Genomic DNA, 24,397 nt, shown 5'->3' with positions numbered 1-24,397 from the left:
TTTCAAATCTCACACTGTTATATTCAGGCAGCCGGTGGTTCTACACGCTGCACAAGGTGCCCTTTTTTTTCACTGAGCACCTGCCCCCCAAAATGTCTGTGCACGCCACTGGTTACTGACCTTTAGCTCTAGTTTCTCTTAATGAGGCCTCTTCCACTACAGGAACTTAACAACCTGGAACCTGCATCACAGAACCAGAACCTGTAAGAACCTGTACAGTCTTGGTTCCAGGTTCTGTTTTAGTTTCCACCATTTTACAAAATAGAATGTTCCAGATAGACGTCAATGAAAAGGAAACACCAGAACAAACCTTTAGTGTTTGATGTTTGTTCGATGACTAAACTCTGCAGTTCAGCTGTTGGACAAGAAGCAGGAAGGAGAAGATGTGGAGAACAATGTTCAAATGTTTGACCACCTGAACAGTCCACCTTCTCACCAGCAGAGATTCTGATTTATCCTGATGACTCTGTGATTCCTGATCACCTGATAGGTGGACTTACTGCTGCTGTATTCTGGACATAGTGGGATGTATTTGTTGTTAAATTCACTGCTGTCTTTTCAACAGGACAGAAAATACTGTACTTAATGTTTTACTTCTTTTCTTGTCTTTGTCTCTTCAGACTGAGTGGCTGTAATCTGTCAGAGAGAAGCTGTGGAGCTCTGTCCTCAGTCCTCAGCTCCCAGTCCTCCAGTGTGACAGAGCTGGACCTGACTAACAACAACCTGCAGGATTCAGGAGTGGAGAGTCTTTCTGCTGGACTGGAGAGTCCACACTGTAAACTGGAAGCTCTCAGGTCAGGACTCACACTTTGAAAGTGAAAGAAAATGAAAGATTGATTCTTTATTTGCTTCAGATGCATCAAATCTGCACCAAAATGTAGCTGAAAGACAAAAAGAAAACAAAGAGTGAGAAACATCCAGCCAAGTGTTGTCCATCAGGTTTGTGTTGTTTTGTGTGTGCAGGCTGTCAGGCTGTCTGCTCACAGAGGAAGGCTGTGCTTCTCTGGCCTCAGCTCTGAGCTTCAAGACCTCAAATCTGAGAGAGCTGGACCTGAGCTACAACCATCCAGGAGACTCAGGAGAGAAGATGCTGAGAGCTAAAGTGGAGGATCCACACTGTAGACTGGAAACTCTCAGGTACAGACAGACAGACACTCTCAGGAAGCTTTTAGCCTACCTTAACACAAAGAGTGGAAGCAGAAGAACACTGTTAGCTCAGCTACACACCATGACTGAAGGGAAGAGGAAACTGTTAGCGTAGCTTAGCACATGGACATGACAGACAGGGAACCTTTTAGCCTAGCTCCAGGAAACATCAATGAGTAAAGTTGAATAATGAGTGTAAACTGAGCTGGAACGTGACGAGCACAGGACAGGACTTTAGAGATGCTGCATTCAGGTGTCTGTGTCTCCATGTTGGACTGGTCCTTTATCAGTGGAACAGTGTGAGAGCCATGTAACGTCCATGTGTGCTGCTGAAAGAGTCTCTGCTGCTCTGACCGTCCTCCTCCTTTCAGGGTGACGCCTGCTGGAGTCCGATGGTTGACACCAGGTCCATGGAGGTGTAAGTGTGTTTTAATGGATTGATGGAAACAAAGCAGCACATTCAAGCATCTTCAAAGTGTCACATCTCTGAGGTCATCATCAAAGCTTTAATACTGATCACATGATCCATCAATAACTGCAGCTGTGTTGTGTTTGTTCTCTCCATCAGATTCCTGTCAACTCACAGTCGACACAAACACAGTACACAAATACCTCAGACTGTCTGACAACAACAGGAAGGTGAAATTAGTGGAGGAGGTTCAGTGGTATCCTCATCATCCAGACAGGTTTGAATACTGGAGGCAGCTGCTGTGTAGAACTGGTCTGACTGGTCGCTGTTACTGGGAGGTGGAGTGGAGAGGAGGGGTTGAAATATCAGTGAGTTACAGAGGAATCAGAAGGAAAGGAGACAGTAAAGACTGTGGATTTGGACAAAATGATCAGTCCTGGAGTCTGTTCTGCTCTGATGATGGTTACTCTGTCAAACACAATAACAGAAAAACATCCATCAGTTCCTCCTCAGTCTCTCACAGAGTTTCAGTTTATGTGGACGTTCCTGCTGGAACTCTGTCCTTCTACAGAGTCTCCTCTGACTCTCTGATCCTCCTCCACACCTTCAACACCACATTCACTCAACCTCTCTATCCTGGATTTGGGTTATTCAGGTTCTATTCTGGTTCCTCAGTGTTTCTGTACTGAGTTCAGTCTCCAGAGTCTCCTCCTGTCAGAGAAACAGTGTTGAACAGATAGTTGAGTCTCTCCATGACTCTGTCCCTCACAAACATGTTTTCACATTCATGGATTAAATCTAATCTTCTTCCTCTTCAAAGATGAAGTTGTGATTCTTCCAGGAGCCAAATGTGGTGTTTGCGTCTTTTTCCAGTCAAATGTTGAGAGTGAAAATCAGGATGTGGTGTTCCTCTGACGCTCACTTGAACTAAAAGCATTTGAGCTGCACAAAGTGTGAAATGAGAGAGGAAGCAGTGAATCTACAAACTGCTGACAGACTTTCACACATTATTGTCCAGAGAAAATCAGGTTTTTGTGTGCAAACAACTGTGCAAACTCTGTTTTATAATCTAATATTGTTATTGTATTCATTTGTTCCTTTTTTCTTTTTAGAACAAACAGACATTTAAAATCTTTTCCTGTAAAAACATCTGATGATTATTTAGCTCACAGAGTTTTAAAACCTTCACAAAGCAAACAGAAATCACACAAACATCCAGTTAACACGACGTGTTTTCATCTGAATATTCTTTCTATTCAGACATTCTAGTTTCTTTTCTGCACTTTAGTCTTGAAGCAATGAGGACAAACCTACATTATTATTAAATCTCTCTTTTTATCCAACAGGAAATCTAAATTCTTCCACATATTTTAGACTTTCTCTCTAAAAACAGGACAAAAGAAGCTGCAGAACTACAGAAATATGAATGTAAAAGCTGAATCAGTCTGAAAACTAAACACAAAACTAATCTGCAGCGTTTAGTTCTGATAAATAATCAGTTTTTTACAGATTTCTGCTGCTTGGTGGACTGAAGGAACGGCGCCTCCTGCTGGAGTCTCAGCAACAAGAATTAAATCACATGTTCTGAAAATGAGGGAAATGATTCTTAGTTTGAACAGGAATAGAATAAAAGAGCAGGATTTCATGTTTTTCTCAGTGTGTCGACCTCTTCTACCAACAAAAATCACATTAAAACATGAGAGAAGCAGTTTTTGTGTTTTAAATTCATAAACATTTTGAAGAGAAGGTTCTGAATAAACTGTGGTTAGAAGAAACATTTTAGCCGCTAACGTCCACGATATTAAAGATTACAAACATCTGCATCACCTGTAATGTTAACAAACACACAGATCAATATTTACATATATATTAGAGATGTTAAATATTTATCTCTATATACCGACCAGCCCCCCCTGCCTACCATCCTGCCCTTGGAATGAATAGTTTTGTTGAGCAGCCTTTGAACTGATCTCTGGTCTGTTCTGATGTTGGACTTGTTTGTTCCTCAGAGCTGCATCAGACTGTTCTGGACACTTTGTCTTGTCCTGTTAGTTCACTTCCTCCTGTTTCATCAGTTTCTTTGTTCAGTTTATCCAGTTTCAGGTTGTTTTTTTGTATGTTTCCTCTTTTGAACTTCGTTGTTTGTTTTTGCAGTCGCAGCAGTTTTGTTTGTTTCTGGAATGAGTTTGGTTTATTTTCTCCTCAGTCCAGTTTGAACATTTCTGTATTGATTTAGTTCCTGCTTTGTTTAATAAAGTCCTTTTGAATCCTCGCTAGTGTCCACCAGTTCTGCCCCCATGACGTCTAAATCAAAGGGTCAGAGGACGTGGTGGTGATCTGGTGATTATTAAGGATTGTTTCCACTTCACAGAGCAATGTGTTCAGACTACAGACAGACCCATATGGTTTTTTCAGGGCCGATACCGATTATTAGTCATCAAGGAGGCCGATAACTGATATTTGGAGCCCATATTCATTTGCAGTAAAAGTGAAAGTATTGGCGTCAAAACTTTGATTAATACAAACTCCAACACTTAACTTGGTTTAAATGCCTTTAAGCACATGTTTATTAAACAGCTTTTTACATTTGCAACATGTTAAAGGTTGTTTTTTTTATCTTAGACAACAGACATCTTGGTTTCAAAATCCTAACAAAGTGCAGGGAGCTCCCAGGTTCAGCAGCATGTCTCAGAAAGTTCAATGAAAAATTCAACAAATAAACAGCTCCCCAAAGTTTTCTACAGTAAATAAAGTTTTTCAAAATTTCAATAGAACTGAAATATTATTTTATCTTTCACTGTCTTTGTTTTAAGTTCAAAGTGCAGGGAGTTTCCAGGCTCAGCAGCATCTCTTAGAAAGTTCACTGAAAATTTAAATCAATAAAGAGCTTCCTGAAGTTTTATAAAGTAAATTAAACAAAAGTAAATAAAATGTGCACAGAAATGTGAGTCTCAAATCAATGAGTCGTCCCAACTGAGCAGCAGCAGACTGTGGAGCTAAAAGCAGATGTTCAGCGTTCTCTCCAGTCAGACGGCTTCTCCTGCTCTCACAAACTGACAGACTTCCCAAAAGAGATCCTGGATCGGCGCAGAGCCCTGTTTCCCATCAGGAAGAAAGCTATAGCTGAAGGCTCTCGTGCTGTCATCGCGGTGGACAAACTATTTATCAACGGTCAACTGTACCGCGACCGGAACACCACTCCGTGGTTCTTCTGATGTCAGGTGATGTGCTTGATCTCACTCACAATGTCATTATACACAACACTGCCATAAAATAATTAATACTAAACTTAATTCCCGTCTTCACTGCACTGCTCACAGCACCAATGTCCTTTTTAAATCATATTTTATTTTTTTCACTGTTACTCGTTTCACTTTTCACTCTTTCTTTCTCACCTTTTCACAGTTCACCATTATTTCACCTGTTATAATCACTTAAACCTCACACACAGACATGAGAATAGGAATCTGTTGACACACATCAGCACTATACACAGCTCACATAAACACATTTACTTAAAGCTTGTTGGAACAGCACAACCACGTTTGAAAATATTAAACAGGGTGATTCAGAATGCACACTTAGCTGGCATGTATGAACGTATGTGGCCCCTTTCAGATATAAGCTCTGGTAAAATGCATGTAGCACTTACTTTAGTTGTTCAGTCATGAACGCACTGAGGTTTGTCACTTGGAATGTGCGTGGAGCTGGTACAGGGGAAAAGAGACTGAAAATCAATCAGCAACTGCAGAATTTACAAGCAGACATTGTTTTATTGCAGGAAACTCATTTATCAAATTCATCATTGGATCTTCTTCCATCAGCACAGTTTCCACATGTGTACTCAGCCTGTTATAATTCCAGGCAAAGAGGAGTAGCAGTCCTTATAAATAAAAGACTAACCTTTGGTATTGATAGCACAATTGCAGACCTACAAGGCAGATTTATTATAGTGGTATTATCCATCCAAAATGTTAAACTGTGCATTGTGAATATATATGGACCAAATGTTGATGACCCCTCCTTTTTTCACTCTCTCTTCACTTCACTTGATGGTTACTCAAATAACGCACTGATTATAGGAGGGGACTTCAACATGGTGTGTGACCCGGGAATGGACAGGCTCAGTACCACAGGAAACCAGCGAGTGTGGCGATCCTCAGAAACAGTTCAACAATATATGAAGGATTCTGGTCTTTGTGATGCGTGGCGTTCTCATCATCCTACCGTAAGAGAATACACATTCTTCTCTTCAGCTCATCGTTCTTACTCTAGATTATTTTTTAATTATTAACACGCTGATGAATGACATTTCAGAAATCAAAATCCATCCCATTACCATTAGCGATCATGCACCTGTATTATTAAAAATAAGAATAATAAACCCCCATCTACAAACTGGAGATTTAACACATCATTACTTAAAGATCCCCATTTATCAGCTATGTTAAAAGAGAATGGTCTATATATCTAGAAGATAACGACTTGCCAGAAACATCGGCGTGTCTTCTGTGGGAAGCAGGAAAAGCAGTTTTGAGAGGAAAAATAATATCTTTCTCTTCACATAAGAAAAAGAAAGAGGTCTCAAGAATCTCAGAGTTAGAACTTCTAATTCAATCCCTGGAGGAAGCTTATCGTGTTTCTCCAGAAGAGCACACGCTGAAGGATATAAGACAAGCTAAACTTGAACTTAATGAAATTATAGATAAAAAAACTAAATTCATGGTGCAAAGACTTCGCTTAGAGAACTTTGAACATAGCAATAAATCTGGTAAATTTCTGGCCAATCAATTAAAAGTAAACAAAGAGAAAACGACAATCTCTGCTGTCAAAGACCCAGATGGAAACATCAGCCATGACCCATAAGATAAATGATACCTTTAGAGATTTCTATAAAGGATTATACAAATCACATATGAAGACAACAGAAGAGGACATTAATCAGTTCTTTAGTTCAATTACTCTACCAAAACTACAACATGAAAATAGATTGGTGTTGGATTCTCCTCTGTCAGTCGAAGAACTCCACAAATCTCTGCAGCATATGCCGAACAATAAAGCACCCGGTCCAGATGGTTATCCAGTTGAATTCTATACAGAATTTTGGACAACGTTGGCTCCCACCTTTCATAAAATGGTAACAGAAATTAAAAACAAACAAAAAATACCTTCAAATATGAACTTAGCCAGAATGATTTTGTTATTAAAACCAGAAAAAGACCCCACACTTCCATCTAGCTACCGTCCAATTTCATTAATAAATGTAGATCTCAAAATTATCAGCAAAGCTCTCGCCAGTAGAATAGAAAAAGTAACCCCCTTATAATACATCCTGATCAAACAGGTTTTATTAAAGGGAGACATTCCTCTACTAATATGCGCAGATTAATTAACATAATAGATTATTCCACAATACGTCATTTAGAATCCACAATCATCTCGTTAGACGCAGAAAAAGCATTTGATCGAGTAAATTGGAAATTTCTGTTTGCAACATTAAACAGATTTGGTTTTGGGCCATCTTTTATAGACTGGATAAAAATCTTTTATAATAACCCGGCTGCTTGTGTTAAGACCAATGACCAGACTTCTCCAAGTTTCTGTTTGCAGAGAGGCACTAGGCAGGGCTGCCCACTTTCTCCATCGCTTTTCGCCATCTTTATTGAACCTCTTGCAGCTGCCATAAGACAAAATACAGACATCAGAGGAATCCAAGCCAACAATATAGAACATAAAATAAGTCTTTATGCAGATGATGTATTACTTTTCCTAAATAACTCCAAATCATCTATCTCCCAGACAATTACGCTTATTAATACATTTTCATTGATATCTGATTATTCTATCAACTGGTCTAAGACTACAGCCATGCCTATTAATTGTGACATACCAAGAATATCTGACATCACAATACAGTCTGGAAACCTCAGATATTTAGGCATAAATCTCTCTCCCAGGATATCAGAACTTACAAAACTAAATTATGTTCAGTTATTGAAAACAATAGAGGACGATCTTATACGGTGGAAGCACTTACCCATATCACTCATGGGGAGAGTAGCCACTATTAAAATGATGGTTTTACCTAAAGTTAACTATGTATTCTCAATGATACCATCCAAACCATCCTCCTGTTGGTTTAAATCACTGGACTCATATATATCCAAATTTCTTTGGAAAAACAAACCATCACGTATCAGTTTAAAGACTCTACAACAGACTAAAGATAGAGGTGGACTGGATTTACCCAACTTCACTCACTACTTCCTAGCTAGTAAGTTGCAGTATATTTCCAAATGGCTAAAACCTAGTAATGTAGATGAGTTATGGTTAGATGTAGAGCAAGCAATATGTGAGGACATAGCCGTTTCTGACTTGCCATTTATCAGCACAACTATTAAATCTCATCAGTGTTTCAAAAGCATTAATATCAGCTCCTCTTTAATGGCTTGGTGGGAATTTCTAAAATTAAGTAAGTCTTCAGTCATTCCATGTAAATTTACTCCAATCTGGAATAACCCTGACATTCTACAAAATAAAAAGATGATACATTTTACTCACTGGAGAAACCAAGGGATAAAACAGAACATATCATAGAAGATGGTAACTTTCTGTCATTTCACACACTCACTTCACAATATGGAATTAGCAACACAAAATTTTTAGAATACCACCAACTTAAATCGATTATAGGAAAAAAAAATACACTCTCAACCAATTACACTGGCAGCTTCCTCTTAGAGTAGAAGAATTCTTAAATTTTCGTCCCCCAAAGCTATTATCAAAACTATATAGAATATTATCAAAGTCAGAAGATACAATCTTTCTTTGTGGCCCGGTGTCCCCCGGCCTTCCGGGCGTGCCCTCATGGGGCACTATGGGAGGGTGAGTGGGTGAATGATGATGGATGTTATGGGGGGTTGGTGGTTGGTGGGGTTGGTAGGTGGTGGGGAGGGGGGTGGGGTGCCCTGGATCTTGGGCTGCAGTGGGGGCGCCGGCCCATGCCGGGTGGCCGTCTGGGGTGGCTGGTTCCCCTGGTGATGTTGACCCTCTGCCTGGGGGGGCGGGGGTTGCCTCTTTGGTGCCTGGGGCCCGGGGTCCTGTGCTGGGTCCGCCCTGGGCCTCCGGCCCCTGGCGTGGTCGGCGGCCGCCGATCTTGGTCGCCTGGGGCCCGGCCCCGCTGGGCGCTGGGGGTCCTGGCCGGGTTCTCCCTCTGCCCCCTTCTGGGCCGGTCCGTGGTCGTCCTCGTGGTTTGGTGGCTCGGATCTCTGTTCTGGGATTGCTGCCGGCTCGCCTGGGTCTTGTGGGCTCTCGGGCCCGCTTCTGGCCTTCACGGAGGTCAGAGGTCATCGTTGCATGATCACAGTCACAATTGCACCGTACTCTGCATGTGGACATAGCAACCATGTTGTCTTGGGGGGTGTTAAGTTTGTCCTGGTGCCAAACTATCAAAAGACATGTTTCCTCAGTTTGTGTGTTTCACAGAGATGATTTGAATAATTACTAGCTGTGTTTCGTAACAAAACCCGTAGGATGCGTTCCGGTGTGTCTTTGTTAAGGTGTACTAGCTTGTTATCTGTTGTGTCGGTTTCAATTGAAAGATAATTGTATTCTTGCACTTTTCCTTTTCTCTTCACTATCCCCTCTTGTTGTTGTTTTTTTTCTCCTTTTCTCGTTTCTTTCTTCCTGCCTTTCCCCTGTCAGGTCCGGCAAATTTATGTATATTTAACTAATCAACAAGTATTCAATCTAAATAAATTACTGTACAGTATCAAGGGGAGTCTTATACTTACAAACTCCCCTTGGAAAAGCAAACTTGTATGGCACAATGCAGCAGCCAGATCCTCATTCTGCCTGCTCTGTTGCCGGACAGGACACAAAAAAAAAAACAAAAAAACAAAACTGACAGACTTCACTGAAGACGTTCACTAGGGACTGATGAGGCGCTGCACTAACAAACTTTCTGCTCCTTTCTCTGCTAGCTTGAAGCGTCCCTCATTCTGTCTCCACCACTGGAGTGGCTCTCCTTTCCTCCTGTCCATCACTGGCTCCTGGAGGTACAGATGGAGCTCATCCTCAACCAGCTACTGGCCAGCAGGTCACCAGTGTGGGCTTCCAGCAGAGAACTGAACATCTCATCAACACGGCTGCAGAACCATGTGTGTTCTCTCTGCTGCCTGTTGTGGCTGTTTCCGTCATTCTAGTGTCTCATATCCAGGCTTAAAGTGAAAAATAATCCTCAATCTGAATATTTTTGCTTTTGGCTCGGGGTACAATCCAGCTAACTAATAAGAAATGAAGACATCTGCCTTTGCAAACTCAGACTGCAGATTATAGTAATACCAAAAAAGGCCAGTAGGTGGTGGTAGGTCCCTCTGACTACAACATGGTGCAAACATTGTTTAGCAACCAGTCAGTAAAAGACATGGAAAAAGGACATTGATTCACCTTTTAACAATATGTGCACTATTTATTCTGAAATACAACTATGTAAACAGTTACAGTGCAAAAAATAAGCTAAATAAATAAAAATATAGTTTATAACAGCAAACTATAGTTCAGTTCAAATAAAAACAACAAAACATTAAAGTGCTCTAAGAACTGGTAACTTAAATAATCTGAAATAAATAAGAAAATAGAAAATAAATCAACAAATATAAATTACTACAGAAAACTACAGTTCAATTAAAAAACATTCATGGTGCTACAAGAACTGGTCAGCGATCTATTTCTTCTTTCTTTCTGACATCTTTTACTTCTTCCGTTAGTGTTGAGGCAATGTTCACTTTTGTGTTTGCAGATGTTGAGTTACTCTGGAAGCATCATCATCAAAAAACCAACAAGCACATTCAGACTGTTGTCCAGCTCTGGCTAGTGGCTTCATCAATATCCAATGAAAACACATTTATTGAGCTTTTCACAAAGACTTTTCTTAAATGCTGCTGCTATGCCATGTGTACTTATGGAACCAATCTGCTGATTTGACACGGACACTTCTGACAAAGCATTTTGATCTTCACACTGTTTTTTACACAGATTAACGAGTGGCTGAGATCTGGTGAACTACAAGTCATGTTCTGCAGTGAACGAGCACACGCGTGTTTTTAAATCACAAACCCTGTCAGTCTGATGTCGGTACCTCAGCGATGGATGTTGGTCCCTGTAAACGAGAAAATAAAACCCAAAGTACTGATAAAGTTAAGGTGGAAAGAAATTATGAGCAGAAGTTTGTGAAAACTATGATTTAAAGTCCTGCTTTGAATTGAGGATAGATGTGAGTTGAACGTTCTACTGCATCGTCACATTTAGCTGACTCATCATTTCCTGTCTCTGTACATCTCCGTACTACATCTGCAGTCAGTGAGGAAGTGCTGAAGGTCTTCAGTCTCTCCTAACAGCTGCTGTTAGATTGAATTCATGCTTTCTAATCAGCACCTCCATTCCCACACAAGCATTGGTGTCAAATGTAGCTTCCTGTGGCCATGAAGTGGCTGCAGTTTTTTGGTCCCATTGGACCATTTATCTGAACAGGCTTTCACCTGTCAACAGGTGTTTCATAGCCCAGATAACTTCAGCTGCTTTCATTCTGACCATTTCCCCAAAGATAATACAAGTTTGTTCTTTGAAATGATTGAATAAAAGTGATAATCTTTCTCTGTTATTCTCCATATTGGTGATAATTGTGGGGCTCTTTGTCAGAATGTTTGGCCACAATCTCAAATTTTGATGAACACAACTTCTACGTGACCAAAGCTGATAATTCAAGTTACGGTGTGTTTATTTATGACCCAGTAGATTTTCTCATATTTCCAGACAACTTCCAACAAATCTATGAAACAACCAAAACACATGATTTGCTTGAATATCTGCAGCTTCAAATAGCAGCAGGATCCATATGAGCAGTGATGCATCCAGAAATGTTTTATCGTGGTAGAAAGATGGGACCACTGAAACTCTGGTTTTGGCAACAAAAACCAAGAATCATGACTGAATTTTAGGAATTCTGTTATGCTGTTGAAAATTCACATCAATGATTTTCTTTTTCAGATCTTTGCTGAGCTCCTCAGACTTTCCCACTGTAGTGTTTGAGTCTAATGAGTGGATCTAATGGGTTCTATTTAAACTGGATCAGAGGAGTCAGCAGCTGTAGTCGATCGGAATCACTCAGGAGGAGTTAAGATACCATGTCACAAAGAAATTCTGATTAACACAACTTTCTATGTCAACAAAACTGATAATTCAAGTTGCTTTATGTATATTTATGACCCAATAGATTGTCATATTTCCAGAATTTATGAAAGAACCAAAATACACGATTGTTTTTTACAGCAAAGACATGTTTTAAAATGGAGTTATAGGAGTCACTGGAACCTCATGACTTTTGTGGTGTACACGGTCTTTACAAGTGTCTGAAAACTCATTTTACTGCACCATAACTGGATGTAAACAGAAACATTTTCATCACACATGGGCAGAATTTTCAATATTGAAATGATCAATAAACTAAAGATGTTTAAGGTGAACTTTCCCCCTCAAGTACAGCATCTTTTCTTCTAGATTATATTGAACAGGAGTCACTGTAAAAACCACAACTGCACCTGTATCAGATAAACTAAATTACATCAGAATGTGATTTATCAAGTCTTGTGTCCACCTCATTTTCAGCTCATTTCTGGAGGAACCCCGGCTTCTTCTCACATGTTCATGCAGGTAAATGTTAATTTACTCGTTGCTTTTATCACAGAGAGTCGATTGAAGTGTTGAGTTCAAAGTAATTTAGAAACAAACTACAAAGAGTGAAAGTAAACAGAAGTGAGCTGAAGCTAAAGAGCTACTCGGTCTAATGAAATTAAGTGTAATTTGTCAAATGTTGACAGGTTGTTTTTTAAGTGAAATAGAATCATGCAAATGTGGCTCCCTGGACATCTTTATTGTTCATATGATGTCCAGAATTAGTCATTTTTCTCATTAGTTTGGTCCCACCACTATTATTTTTCGTTTTAATAGAATTTCCAAGGCCTTGTGTCTCTCCGAAAAACAGGGAAAACTTACCTGCTTCTTCCTCAGTAACTGTAGGGCGATACCCATTTTGGTCAGTAGGAGGCAGTATTGGCTTTGTCATGTCAAAGACTGGTGCTGTTATCTTGGTGTACAAGGAAGTAAACCCAGTCATAACATGAGGAGTGAAGACAGCAGCAAAGAGAGCCAATACTAATCAGAAACTGGATCTGTATCTCTTCTGTATTTGCAGAATCTTCATGTGTAATTAAAGCCACTGTCTCCTGGATGGACACTGTCATCATTGTACAAGTGTAACACAAATACTTCACATCTCTTCATCTTGTGGTCCAACATCTTCAGATTAACGGGGAACCTCCTGAACACTGTGACATTTCAGAATGTTTCCACGTACAATCCACAGCTCCCAACATTGTTTAACTGCTGACCTCCATGTAGTTCAGCATGGTCTGGATGGAAATGATTGAGGAATTTCATGTTCACATTTGGCCCATCCACACAGATGGAAAGGAGATTCTTTATGTCCAGCAGACACACAATCCCTAAAATAGAAATATTTGATTTCAATTATTTGACATGAAAAAGAAAAATTGAAAAGGTGACAACCTATTTGATTGTAAATTTGATAAAATAATTGAAAAGCTACAAGAAAAACAGTTTTTGAAGCTTCTAAAAGCAAAAAGATTCACTGACAAATGGTGAACTCATCTTGAATCTTTAATTCATCCAAATAACATTCCATGAACAAAAAGTACAGCTATACTTACTTTGAAAAGGTGCAGAAGATCTTCAGTCTTTGAACGTCTCATGAACTGTGATCCTAAATAACGTGACTGGACTCCACCAGCCCCCCAAAATCCAACATGGACATCTAGTTGTTTATTTTTTGTTGACTGGTTGAAACGTTCATCAAACATCAGAACAAATGGTCCTGCATTGTTCACTAAAGGAAGCAGTTCATTTTTAAAGTGTGGGGTAAGTCCAAACTTTAACATGGAGCTAGTTTTGTCCTTTCCACAGGTGAAACATTTGACTATTTCTGAATCCAGAAACATTGCCTGGAACAATCCAGAAATGCATTCATTGGATGTGTATGAGTGGTGCTTCACAGCAGTGTTCAGACACCAGAGCACCTCCACCTGCAGCGTTGCATTCCACCCAAAAGATGCACGAAGACTGCTCGATTTTCTGACGTTAGCGGCGGCTCTGGTGGGAGCGGTGGTCACTACAGCTGCAGTTGTGCTGTTTGTGGTGGTCGAAGTAGATGCTGAAGACGTTACGCTGCTGGTCACGGGAAAGTAAGTAGCCACAGTTAACCGTTGTCTGCCTCTTACAGCCGATTTGTGGCCGTCAGAATGCATGTGAGATTTCACAGCATTGACACCCATTGTACCAAGCTTCATTTTTTTTTTACAAGCACTGCAAAATCTTTCTCCATCTGGACCACCAAGGGGCTGTAGCCATTCTCTGAAGTCCACGTTTTCCAGCTATTTTTGCTGGAATTTGTATTTCCCCATTTCCCAGATCTCCTCTATCTGGTCCAGCCCGTCACTTTACAAACATCCAGTTTTACAGTAATTGTACCTGATCAGCTGGAATAATTATCACAATGGTTCTACATGTTTACATGGATGTACATGGAGAATCACAATTTGTAATTATATATTATTATGATTTTTTCTTGAAAATTACAGAAATAATTTGTAATGCCACTGATAATCAAATTTAAGGATTTCCAATTCCATTTAAGGCCTTAATTTTCACAAAATCAATTTAATGACTCTTAAACCATGTGAAAGCATCGTTTACTAACAGAGTGAGAAGTGTTGAGTTCAAAATAATTTAGAAACAAACTACAAAGAGTGAAAGTAAACAGAAGTGAGCTGAAGCTAAAGAGCTACTCGGTCTAATGAAGTTCAGTGTAATTTGTCATCCTGCGTTTGCCGGCCTGTAAGTCACTGACAAGATGTTAGAATGTGATCTCAGCCTCTGTTTTAAAGATATAGAGCAGTGATATCATAGAAGAGGATGTGTTTGCAAATGGATGTGTGTCATTTTCCAATAGAACACAACAGAATGATTGATCACAGAAGACCAGAGTCAGAAAACACCTGAATTAGTTTAATGGGACTGAAGACCAACATGTGTGGTGAGGATGTAATGACAGACTGATCAATATGCATTTAGGTGAGTTGTGCTGTTAACGTTATTTGCTGTTTGTTGGGCAAATGTGTTTGTATTACCCGCTGTGGTAATCACATCTGAAAGTGGTTTATACCGGCGGATTCATGAGAATCTAAGCTTTCCATGGGTGTATCATGTTTCTATCATTGAGTTTGCAGCTTCGGTCAATTTAGCAAAATACATTTGCACATCTCAAGACGGCCCGAACACGGGCCGCAGTCACCAGTAACACATCTCCATGCATGAAAATGGTCAAAGTCAAAATAACCACAACTGCCTAAAATCACATCAAACTTTTCTGTCATTCACCCATACATCATAACATGAAAGTACATACATGGGACTAACCTGGCACAAAAACCATGATGAAGTCGGTTTCCATCCCACTCTCTGGACTTTATTTTCCCACAGTTTCATTCTTTCAGGATCACTGGGAAACTTAAACATGTGTAATCCCTTCTCCGATCGATTTGTGCACCCAAAGGCACAACAGCCCATCATTTTTCAGGGAATTTAGGAAGCGTTGGAAGACCTGGAATTACTCTCTGCGGTGTAAACAACGTTAACAGGAAAACCCGGCGTCCATGAATAAGAAACAAAATGGCGCCCATAGATCACGTGACCAAAACTTTTTGGACCCGTCATGTTGCAACTCTCTTAATATAGGAACTCTAAGTGTGGCTACCCCCCCTCTTCAAGGTAGCGTCTTCCTTCTACCCTCGGTGCCTCGCCATGTCATGTTGTGTGGGTGTGTGAGTTTTTTTTAAATTTATTTATTGTCTTCTTTGTTTTTAATTCTTGTGAAGCACTTTGTGTTGTTCTGCATGAAAAGTGTTATACAAATAAATAAAGTTTGAAGTTAAATCTGTGACTCATCAAAATAGCCTCCTTTAGCTTTGATAACTTCTTGAAAAATTCGAGGCATTCTTGCAATCAGTGACATGAGAAAATCACTTGAAATTTCCTCCCATGCTTCTGCCAACATCTCATAAAGGTTTGCAGCACTTGTGGGTTGCTTGTTCTTGACGTTTCTGTCCAGTTCATCCCATACAAGTTCAATGGAGTTAAGGCCAGGGGATTGAGCTGGCCAAGCCATAATCCTTACCTTCCCCTCCTCTTATACCTCTGACACAGTTTGGAGGTGTGCTTTGGATCGTTGTCTTGTTGTAGTGTGAATGTCTGTCCCACTAAACGCAGCCCAGAGGGAATGGCATCCCTCTGTAAGATACTGTGGTATCCATGCTGATTTAGAATTCCTGAGACTTTGTGCAGATCACCAGTCTGACCCCCTGTAAAACAGCCCCAGACCATCACACTACCTCCACCATGCTTTACTGTGGGAACACACGCAGGAGTCAAGCGTTCTCCAACCCTACGTCAAACGTATCTGCACCGTTTTGATCCAAACATTTCAAACTTTGACTCGTCTGTAAACAGAACTGTTTTCCATTCTTCTACAGTCCAGTTTCTGTGTTCTTTAGCCCACTGAAGTCTCTTCTTTATTTTTTGCTTTCTGCCTTTCAGACCAGATTCCTGCAGTCTACACAGTATCCACTGACACATTACTGCTCCTGGTTGAGTTTAGCTGAGCTCTTATTTCTGGGGCTGTCTTTTGTCTATTTCAAAGACTGGTGACCCTGATGAACTTATCTTCAGCTTCAGACGTGACTCTGCTTCTACCAGAACCAAATCTGTCTTCATGTCAACCTGTTTCTCTTCGTATCTTTTGCAACTCCACTTTGTGAGACTTTAACTTTCTGAGCAATTTGTCTTGTAGAATAGCCTTCTTTTTTCAGAACCTGAATTTCAATCCTTTTTTCTTTGCTTAACTGAGGTTTTCTGGACATTTTTGTTCTACTTCAGATTTAGATCATTTTAAATTAGCTAAAGACATTCCTCTTTCCAGAAATTGTCAGTCTTTAATATAAAGTCAAAAATGTAACACAAAATATTTGTGAACAGAGTAAAGAACTGTGAATGAAGGTGTGAAAAACATTCTATTGGGACGGCATAGTTATTACAGGGGATATGCAACCCTTTGTAAAGATATTTTAAGTGTTTTAACCAAACAAAAGATAGAGTAATGTTGCTACCTCAACCTTCTAGTAATGCTTTCATCAACAAATGCTCAGAAATATCCCTACTTGAGTGACATACTTGTTTAAATTTTGTTCATAGCAGACTCATGAATGTTGTTGCAATAATCAAAAATAATAAATTGCTAAAGTTAGCTTTTAATGGGGCTGGTGTGTGTGTGTGTGTGTGTGTGTGTGTGTGTGTGTGTGTGTGTGTGTGTGTGTGTGTGTGTGTGTGTGTGTGTGTGTGTGTGTGTGTGTGTGTGTGTGTGTGTGCGTAACTTGCATTAAAAAAATCACATTTCAACATGATCTGAAAGTAAAAAGTTGAAAAATTGGGGTAGTAAAAGAAGTAAGAACCAGGTATAAAAGAAAATTGAACCAAAACTTACATTTATACATGTTTCGGGGATAAGATACTTGATAAATTCCTCAGTATTAAAGATGACAAACTGCTATGTTGATTATGGAAACAATAAAATTCTGGCTTCATTTTCTCAGCGCAGAAACCAACGGGTGGCGTCACGGTAGATACGTCATCTTTATTCTAGTCTGTAAAATGTGCTCTTATTGTGAAACTCTTCCTGCTGCTTCCTCACAGGTGGAGTCCTGACTGGTTCCAGGAAACAGATCATGTCTGAGAGTCCAGGAGTGGACTGGAAATTTTCTTCTTCTTCTTCTTCTTCAGCGCTTTGAATAAAGTGTAAGTTTGCTTTGTTTGCTGCTTTAACTTCAGTAATGTTGCTGTTTGTTTCTGCTCTGTCATGTTTCTACATGTTCACTTCTTATTTCACCACAAACTCTGGATCACTGCTGTTTAAACATCCATCAATATGATTATCAGGTTATTGATTCTTTGTAATCAGTCAGTATTTCTATTAGATCATTGATTGACTTCAGTCAGTCTGATCAGCTGCTGATGTTTCTTTGTTTCTTCACAATACAAACTGCGTCGTGTCTTTTTTACTTTCGGTTTCTCTGTGAGTCTCTGCAGCTCCATGACTCCATCTGCTGGACTGATAGTAGAAGTGCAGCAGCTGATCTTTTCCAGGAGGATCTGAGTGGATGAATGATGTTTGTTTCCTGTGCAGGTGAAGGTAGAAAGTGTGTGTGAGCTGCTGTGAGTTGAGCATCATGGATGAGTGTGAGGACAGAGAGGAGGGAGTCCCTCCCTCTAAAAGCTCTCTGTGTGGGGAACAGGAGAACCAGAGCAAAGCTCAGAGGTGAGACCACCATCTCTAACTGTCCAGGACTCTGCTGCATGTCAGAGCTCAGCATCACATCACTGCTGCATCATTATTGACAGGAATCCACCTGGACCTGGACCTGGACCTGGACCTGGACCTGGATCTGGACCTGCATCCAGCTGTGTGTCCTTAAAGAGCGACCGGTCTAAGGGTCGCTTAATTGACTTTAAAGATGATCAGCCTCCTGCTGCAGAGAAGTAAGCTGTGAAATCAAACTACTGAATGTTGTGTCAAATGTTCTGTCATTGTTCCAAAAACGTTCCATCATTAAATCACTCTGAAACTCTGCTACAAGGTTCATGTCTGAAGGAATTTAAAATGAAATTCTCTGACTGGTGGGTTTCTTCTTCATCTACCAGAATCCATCAGAGACCAGAGTCCTCTGGACCTGGACCTGCATCCAGCTGTGTGTCCTTCAGGAGTGACCGGTCTAAAGATTATCCTCTTTATTTTAAAGGAGAACCAGGTCCTGCTGCAGAGGGGTAAGATGTTCAGAACAAGGTTTCAGAGCTGCTAGTTTGATCACAGATTGGCTCCTCATCAAACAGAACAAATGTTTTGAAGAAGTGATGCTGATAACGTGAACATCATCCACAGAGACATTAAAAACAGAACCAGGTGGATCACAGCAAGAACTCTGAGTTCACTAAAGTATGAAGAAACAGTCTTTAGTGGAAAAAAAACTCCAGTTCTGTGATCATATAAGCCTTGTTAGCCTACATGTTAGCCTATAGGGTGAATTTTACATTGTTGATGGAGACGACTGATGCTGGATGAGGATGGAGAGGACAGAAAAATGGTTCTTGTTGTCCTCTCTGAGTTTAATCAGTCAGCATCAAGACCTACACAGCAGTTTTCCAGGTTCTCTCAGAAGTACCAACCCTGGAGTAGGAACTTTTAACTCCTATAAACAGTCCTGAAAGACGTTCTACAGGGACTGTGGTCAGAGCAAAGATTCATGATCAGCCAAACTACTGACTGTTGTGTCAAATGTTCTGTCATTGTTCCAAAGATGTTCCATCATTAAATCACTCTGAAATTCTGCTACAAGTAGGGTTGCCACTCGTCCCTTAAAATACGAAATCGTCCTTTATTTAACAATTAATTGTTGCGTTCTATATTGAATCAATAAGGAAGCAAATTGTTCCGTATTTTCATAAATGTCCCATACACGTCTGTCACACACTCATCAAAATTTTATAATGAACAAAATAAAACACAGGAAATATTAGTGAAGCCCGTTTTCCCTTCCTTAGACTTATGTAGTGAGGACCTGTTGTGAGGTCCAGCTGATAGACCTCAGAGTTCTCTGGTGTGCCCGGTCCTGCCCAGTTCTGTCTCTGGTTTCCTGGTTACAGACGCTGCTGCAGTCATGCATTTAAAATTTCTACACCTGAAAATCCACCACGTTCACAGAAGCAAAAACGTTAGCAAATAAACAGATGTGAGTGGAAAGACTGGAAGCCCTGATAATAGGTAGAAGACAAACTGTGTTTTCTGTTGCTCATGGACTGGCTGAAGTAAGGCAGCATCAGGAGACCAACATGTAAGAAACATGAGAACAGAGAGAACCCACCAGCAGCTCACAGTTTATCATCCCCAATCATCTCCTGAAGTCGGTTTGTTCAGGGACATCAGTACATGGTTGTGAATTTACCAGAGGATGCTTAGAATCCTGCTGATGTGGTCGTAGACTCTACAGGATTTTAGTGACTCAGTAAATGTCTCAGTTGTTCATTATTATTTTTAATGCTTTTTAGTTTTTAATAAACATTTATTTAATAGGCTGTATGTGATCAATAAATGGCCTTTGCCTGTCTTAAGAAAAACAGAACTCTATGTTAACAGTACTAAACAAATAAATCAATAAATACATGGAAACACAGATCAATAAGTTAATACAATAATTATATTAAGATAAGATTTAAATGGGAAAAAATATATCTGTAGAGAATTTCTTTGTCCAGTATTCTGCATTCAGTTGTTTATGTTTTTACACAATCCAGTATTCACACTGGTTGGTCATTACATTTTGTTTTATTAGTCTGGTTTCACTGTTTAAAGTGATGCCACTGATTTTTAGACAGAACATGTGATCATAAATCAATACAAAACTCTTAGTTTCATGTTAATAAAGCACTTATAGCTTTAAGTATGGCTAAATGCTTTTTTCAGATTTAAACATATCAGTCCTTGGGTGGTTGTGGCCCCAAGTTCAGTAAAGTTGGAAAGATATTCACAGATTCAGAGTTCAGGCATCAATAACTCTTTGGATATACGTTGTCAAAACATAAATGATGTCTCTTTCCCATTGCTGTAAGGCAGATGTTGTGCTACAAGCCCACTTTTATCTAAAGTAGCTGTCTTTATAGCTGCAGGAATAACATTGGTGTCTATGGAGTGAACAGGGACCGTCTGCAAATTGCAAAACCGCTGCAACAGAAAAGAGAGACACAAATATTCAATAACCTCACTCTGATACACTGTACTGTCACCAGAATCACTGCAGCCTTCAACTGACTCCTGTTGTCAGTGATGTAATGGTCTCTATAGTGAATGCTTTTGACCAGAGTAATAAAATATATTGAAGGACGATTGATAAAGGCCTGTCAGTGACTGTGTGGTTATCTCTGTACTGACAGCTGTAATATTTCACAGCCTGCAAGATAATTAGATGGACGAGTATATCTGAAGTTGTTTTTACTTCCAATTTGTGGTGAGGCTGGAAGCTGAGAGACAAAGACAGAGTTAAAGTTTGAGCTCCAGATTTATACATCTGAAAGTGAAATTTGTGTAGCTGAGAGTGAATTGTGTGGTTTGACTGTATTTGATTTAATGACATGCTGCTAATCCACCATGGAGGACATACAAATATATAAATTTGGCAACACCATCTCTTCAGTGTCCAACAGGAATATCTGTTGCTGTAACGTTCAAATTTGACTGTACTTTAGTACATCCAGTAAGTGCTCATGGCTCACTGTGTAGAGCCAATAAAATATATTGTTTGTTTTTACCAGAGTTCGAATCCCTTTACTTCTATTTAAAAAAAAACATTGTTAGCAGTTAACGTTGTCTGAAATGACGGGTTTGGAAGGAGGACTGAATGTGTGTTTTCCATGTTTTCTGAGAGAGTAGTTCTGACTGCGTGGTCTCAGTTTGTTCCAGTTCATTTTATCAAACCAAGCTAATGTTCTGCTGCGTGTTGTTGTGATGGAAGGCTACTGAGGGTCTGAGTGTTTCTGTGAACAAACCAAAGTTTCACTTGTAGTTCTGCTGTAGATCTGTTCCACTGAACTCAGACAAACACACAACATAAAAGAGGACGTGCTTCGATGTTGTAGGTTTTCTTGGTGAGACATTGATTAGTTTTCTGTCTTGTTATAAACCAGGCAGCCTGTGTTAAGTTGTGATTATCCCCAGTTAACCTGGGCGTGTTTCCTGAACATTCACCAGATGTTAAACACCTGAAAGAATGACAAACATCTGTACGAATGAAGCTGGATTTTTGTGGAGCCAAAATGAACAGAAAGTTCCTGCAGTGGAAAACAGACTAATGTTGGAATCTCTAATGAACATCATGGACCTTCAGCTGGTGTTTGTCTCTGTGTGGACAGACGTACTGAGATCTGACTGTTGATGTTGATCCACAGAGTGGAGCAGCAGAACTCAGAGGTTCCCAGAGCTCAGTCTGTCCAGCAGCATCACCTGGACTCCATATTCATGGTGAGTTCATGGACAACAAGTTGTTCTCCATCTGTTGAGTTCAGGCGTCTCCATGCTGCTCTTTGTAGACCAGTGGACTGTCAGTGTGTCCAACATGGATCTGATGTTTGGCTCCATGATTTGACTCTGATGGACTCATTGACACATTTCTCTGTTCCAGCTGCTGGAGGACAACATGGTGACTTTTGTGAAGAAGGAGCTGAAGAAGATGCAGAAGGTTGTGAGTCCAGATTACCCAGAATGCTCAGAGAGTCAGAGGGAGGATGAGGAGGAGTTGGAGGGTGATGATGAAGATGAGAGGAGCAGCAGAGAGATGTTTGAGCAGATCACAGTGTTGTTCCTGAGGAGGATGAAGCAGGAGAAGCTGGCTGACTGTCTGCAGAGCAGTAAGAGGATTTGTGTAAAGACTGAAGCTGCTGATCAACAGAACATTTACTAAAGTCTCTGAATATCTTCACACAATCAGTCTTTAGGGGACAAACTGTCACCTTCACTTTATTGCTACTTTGGTGCTTTAATATCCAGGTTACTTCTACTTCACTCTTTCTTTCTTGTGTTTTCATTCAGAACTTGCTGCTGCAGTTTGTGGACGTAAACTTAAATGTTCTCTGAAGAAGAAGTTCCAGAGAGTGTTTGAGGGCATCGCTAAAGCAGGACAGAAGACCCTCCTGAATGAGATCTACACAGAGCTGTACATCACAGAGGGAGGGACTGCAGAGGTCAATGATGAACATGAGGTCAGACAGATTGAAGCAGCATCCAGGAAAGCAGACAGAGCAGAAAGAAGCATCAGACCAGAAGACATCTTTAGAGGCTCACCTGGAAGAGATGGACCAATCAGAACAGTGATGACACAGGGAGTGGCTGGCATCGGGAAAACAGTGTTAACACAGAAGTTGACTCTGGACTGGGCTGAAGACAAAAGCAACCAGGACATCCACTTCATGTTTCCATTGACTTTCAGAGAGCTGAATGTGCTGAAAGAGAGAAAGTTCAGTTTGGTGGAACTTGTTCATCACTTCTTCAGTGAAACCAAAGCAGCAGGAATGTGCAGCTTTGAAGACTTCCAGGTTGTGTTGATCTTTGACGGTCTGGATGAGTGTCGCCTTCCTCTGGACTTCCACAACAATGAGGTCCTGACTGATGTTACAGAGTCCACCTCAGTGGATGTGCTGCTGACAAACCTGATCAGGGGGAATCTGCTTCCCTCTGCTCGCCTCTGGATAACCACACGACCTGCAGCAGCCAATCAGATCCCTCCTGACTGTGTGGACATGGTGACGGAGGTCAGAGGGTTCACCGACCCACAGAAGGAGGAGTACTTCAGGAAGAGATCCAGAGATGAGGAGCAGGCCAGCAGCATCATCTCCCACATGAAGACATCACGAAGCCTCCACATCATGTGCCACATCCCAGTGTTCTGCTGGATCACTGCTACAGTTCTGGAGGAGCTGCTGAGAAGCAGAGAGGGAGGAGATCTGCCCAGAACCCTGACTGAGATGTTCATCCACCACCTGGTGGTTCAGACCAAAGTCATGAAGGTCAAGTATGATGGAGGAGCTGAGACAGATCCACACTGGAGTCCAGACAGCAGGAGGATGATTGAGTCTCTGGGAAAACTGGCTTTTGAGCAGCTGCAGAAAGGAAACCTGATCTTCTATGAGTCCGACCTGACAGAGTGTGGCATCGATATGAGAGCAGCCTCAAAGTACTCAGGAGTGTTCACACAGATCTTTAAAGAGGAGAGAGGGCTGTACCAGGACAAGGTGTTCTGCTTCGTCCATCTGAGTGTTCAGGAGTTTCTGGCTGCAGTCTACATGTTCCACTGTTACACCAACAGGAAGGAGGAGGTTCTGGAGGACTTCCTGGGAAAAGACTGGAAAGACTGGAACAGAGACACTCTGGATGTGTTCCTGAAGAGAGTGATGGAGAAATCCCTGAGAATTAAAAATGGTCACCTGGACCTGTTTGTTCGCTTCCTTCATGGCCTCTGTCTGGAGTCCAACCAGAGACTGTTAGGAGGTCTGCTGGGTCAGACAGAGAACCGTCCAGAAATGATCCAGAGAGTCATCAACAACCTGAAGGAGATGAAGAGTGATGAAATGTCTCCAGACAGAAGCATCAACATCTTCCACTGTCTGATGGAGATGAAGGATCTCTCAGTACATCAGGAGATCCAAGAGTTCCTGCAGTCAGAGAACAGATCAGAGAAGGAACTCTCTGAGATCCAGTGCTCCGCTCTGGCCTACATGCTGCAGATGTCAGAGGAGGTTCTGGATGAGTTGGACCTGAACAAATACAGAACATCATGGGAGGGAAAACGGAGACTGATTCCAGCTGTGAGGAACTGCAGAAAGTTTCGGTGAGTCCAGATGTGATGAACATAATCAGTCAGAGTAGATCAGTAGTTCAGTTCTTCAGATGTTCTCACTAGAACATCTCATTGTTCTCAGTGTTCCACTTGTTTATTTCAAACATCACACGTCAGCTGTGTTTTGTCACAAGGTGTTGGTCTGGACTCGAGCAGAGAACCACGCTACCGAGGCTGGATAGAGGCAAAACGGATTTTATTGTAGGAGGGGGGAGTGAGC

The 24,397-nt window shown here is 40.8% G+C and overlaps 2 protein-coding genes and 1 long non-coding RNA gene across 13 annotated transcripts in view; 2 read left to right on the top strand and 1 right to left on the bottom strand.

Annotated features, from left to right (window-relative positions):
• LOC127533521 (NACHT, LRR and PYD domains-containing protein 12-like) overlaps window positions 1-24,397 on the top strand; it is a 175,940-nt gene that overhangs the window by 15,055 nt on the left and 136,488 nt on the right. For 4 of the 11 annotated variants that reach the window (XM_051946714.1, XM_051946712.1, XM_051946717.1 and 1 more), the window contains 3 exons: window positions 964-1,137; window positions 1,518-1,564; window positions 1,715-1,911. The exons of 2 other annotated variants lie outside the window; for them this stretch is intronic. In XM_051946714.1, the coding sequence (XP_051802674.1) occupies window positions 964-1,137; window positions 1,518-1,564; window positions 1,715-1,911 (418 nt within the window). Of the gene's footprint in view, window positions 1-620; window positions 795-963; window positions 1,138-1,517; window positions 1,565-1,714; window positions 2,202-24,397 lie in introns of all 11 variants that reach the window. 5 more of the 11 variants (XM_051946722.1, XM_051946715.1, XM_051946713.1 and 2 more) reach the window with 3 other exon arrangements.
• Window positions 1-24,397, bottom strand: part of LOC127533558 (uncharacterized) — an 82,020-nt gene that overhangs the window by 11,915 nt on the left and 45,708 nt on the right. The window lies entirely within an intron of this gene.
• Window positions 17,925-24,187, top strand: LOC127533528 (NLR family CARD domain-containing protein 3-like). Its single transcript, XM_051946734.1, has 6 exons — window positions 17,925-18,056; window positions 18,140-18,277; window positions 18,440-18,562; window positions 21,734-21,806; window positions 21,967-22,192; window positions 22,374-24,187. Exons 1-6 carry the CDS (start codon window positions 17,968-17,970, stop codon window positions 24,170-24,172), a joined length of 2,448 nt encoding a protein of 815 aa, XP_051802694.1. The 5' UTR covers window positions 17,925-17,967; the 3' UTR covers window positions 24,173-24,187.

The sequence above is a fragment of the Acanthochromis polyacanthus genome, chromosome 4 (assembly GCF_021347895.1).
Source record: "Acanthochromis polyacanthus isolate Apoly-LR-REF ecotype Palm Island chromosome 4, KAUST_Apoly_ChrSc, whole genome shotgun sequence".
In the NCBI taxonomy this organism is placed as follows: Eukaryota; Metazoa; Chordata; class Actinopteri; family Pomacentridae; genus Acanthochromis; species Acanthochromis polyacanthus.
This window is presented reverse-complemented; position numbering and strand designations above follow the sequence as displayed.

Excerpts from the sequence above, each read along its gene's own strand:
- LOC127533528 (XM_051946734.1), top strand. The coding sequence starts at position 17,968 with ATGGATGAGTGTGAGGACAGAGAGGAGGGAGTCCCTCCCTCTAAAAGC. Across the intron at positions 18,563-21,733 it reads CCAGGTCCTGCTGCAGAGGG|AGTGGAGCAGCAGAACTCAG; the intron begins GTAAGATGTTCA and ends GTTGATCCACAG. Across the intron at positions 22,193-22,373 it reads GGCTGACTGTCTGCAGAGCA|AACTTGCTGCTGCAGTTTGT; the intron begins GTAAGAGGATTT and ends GTTTTCATTCAG.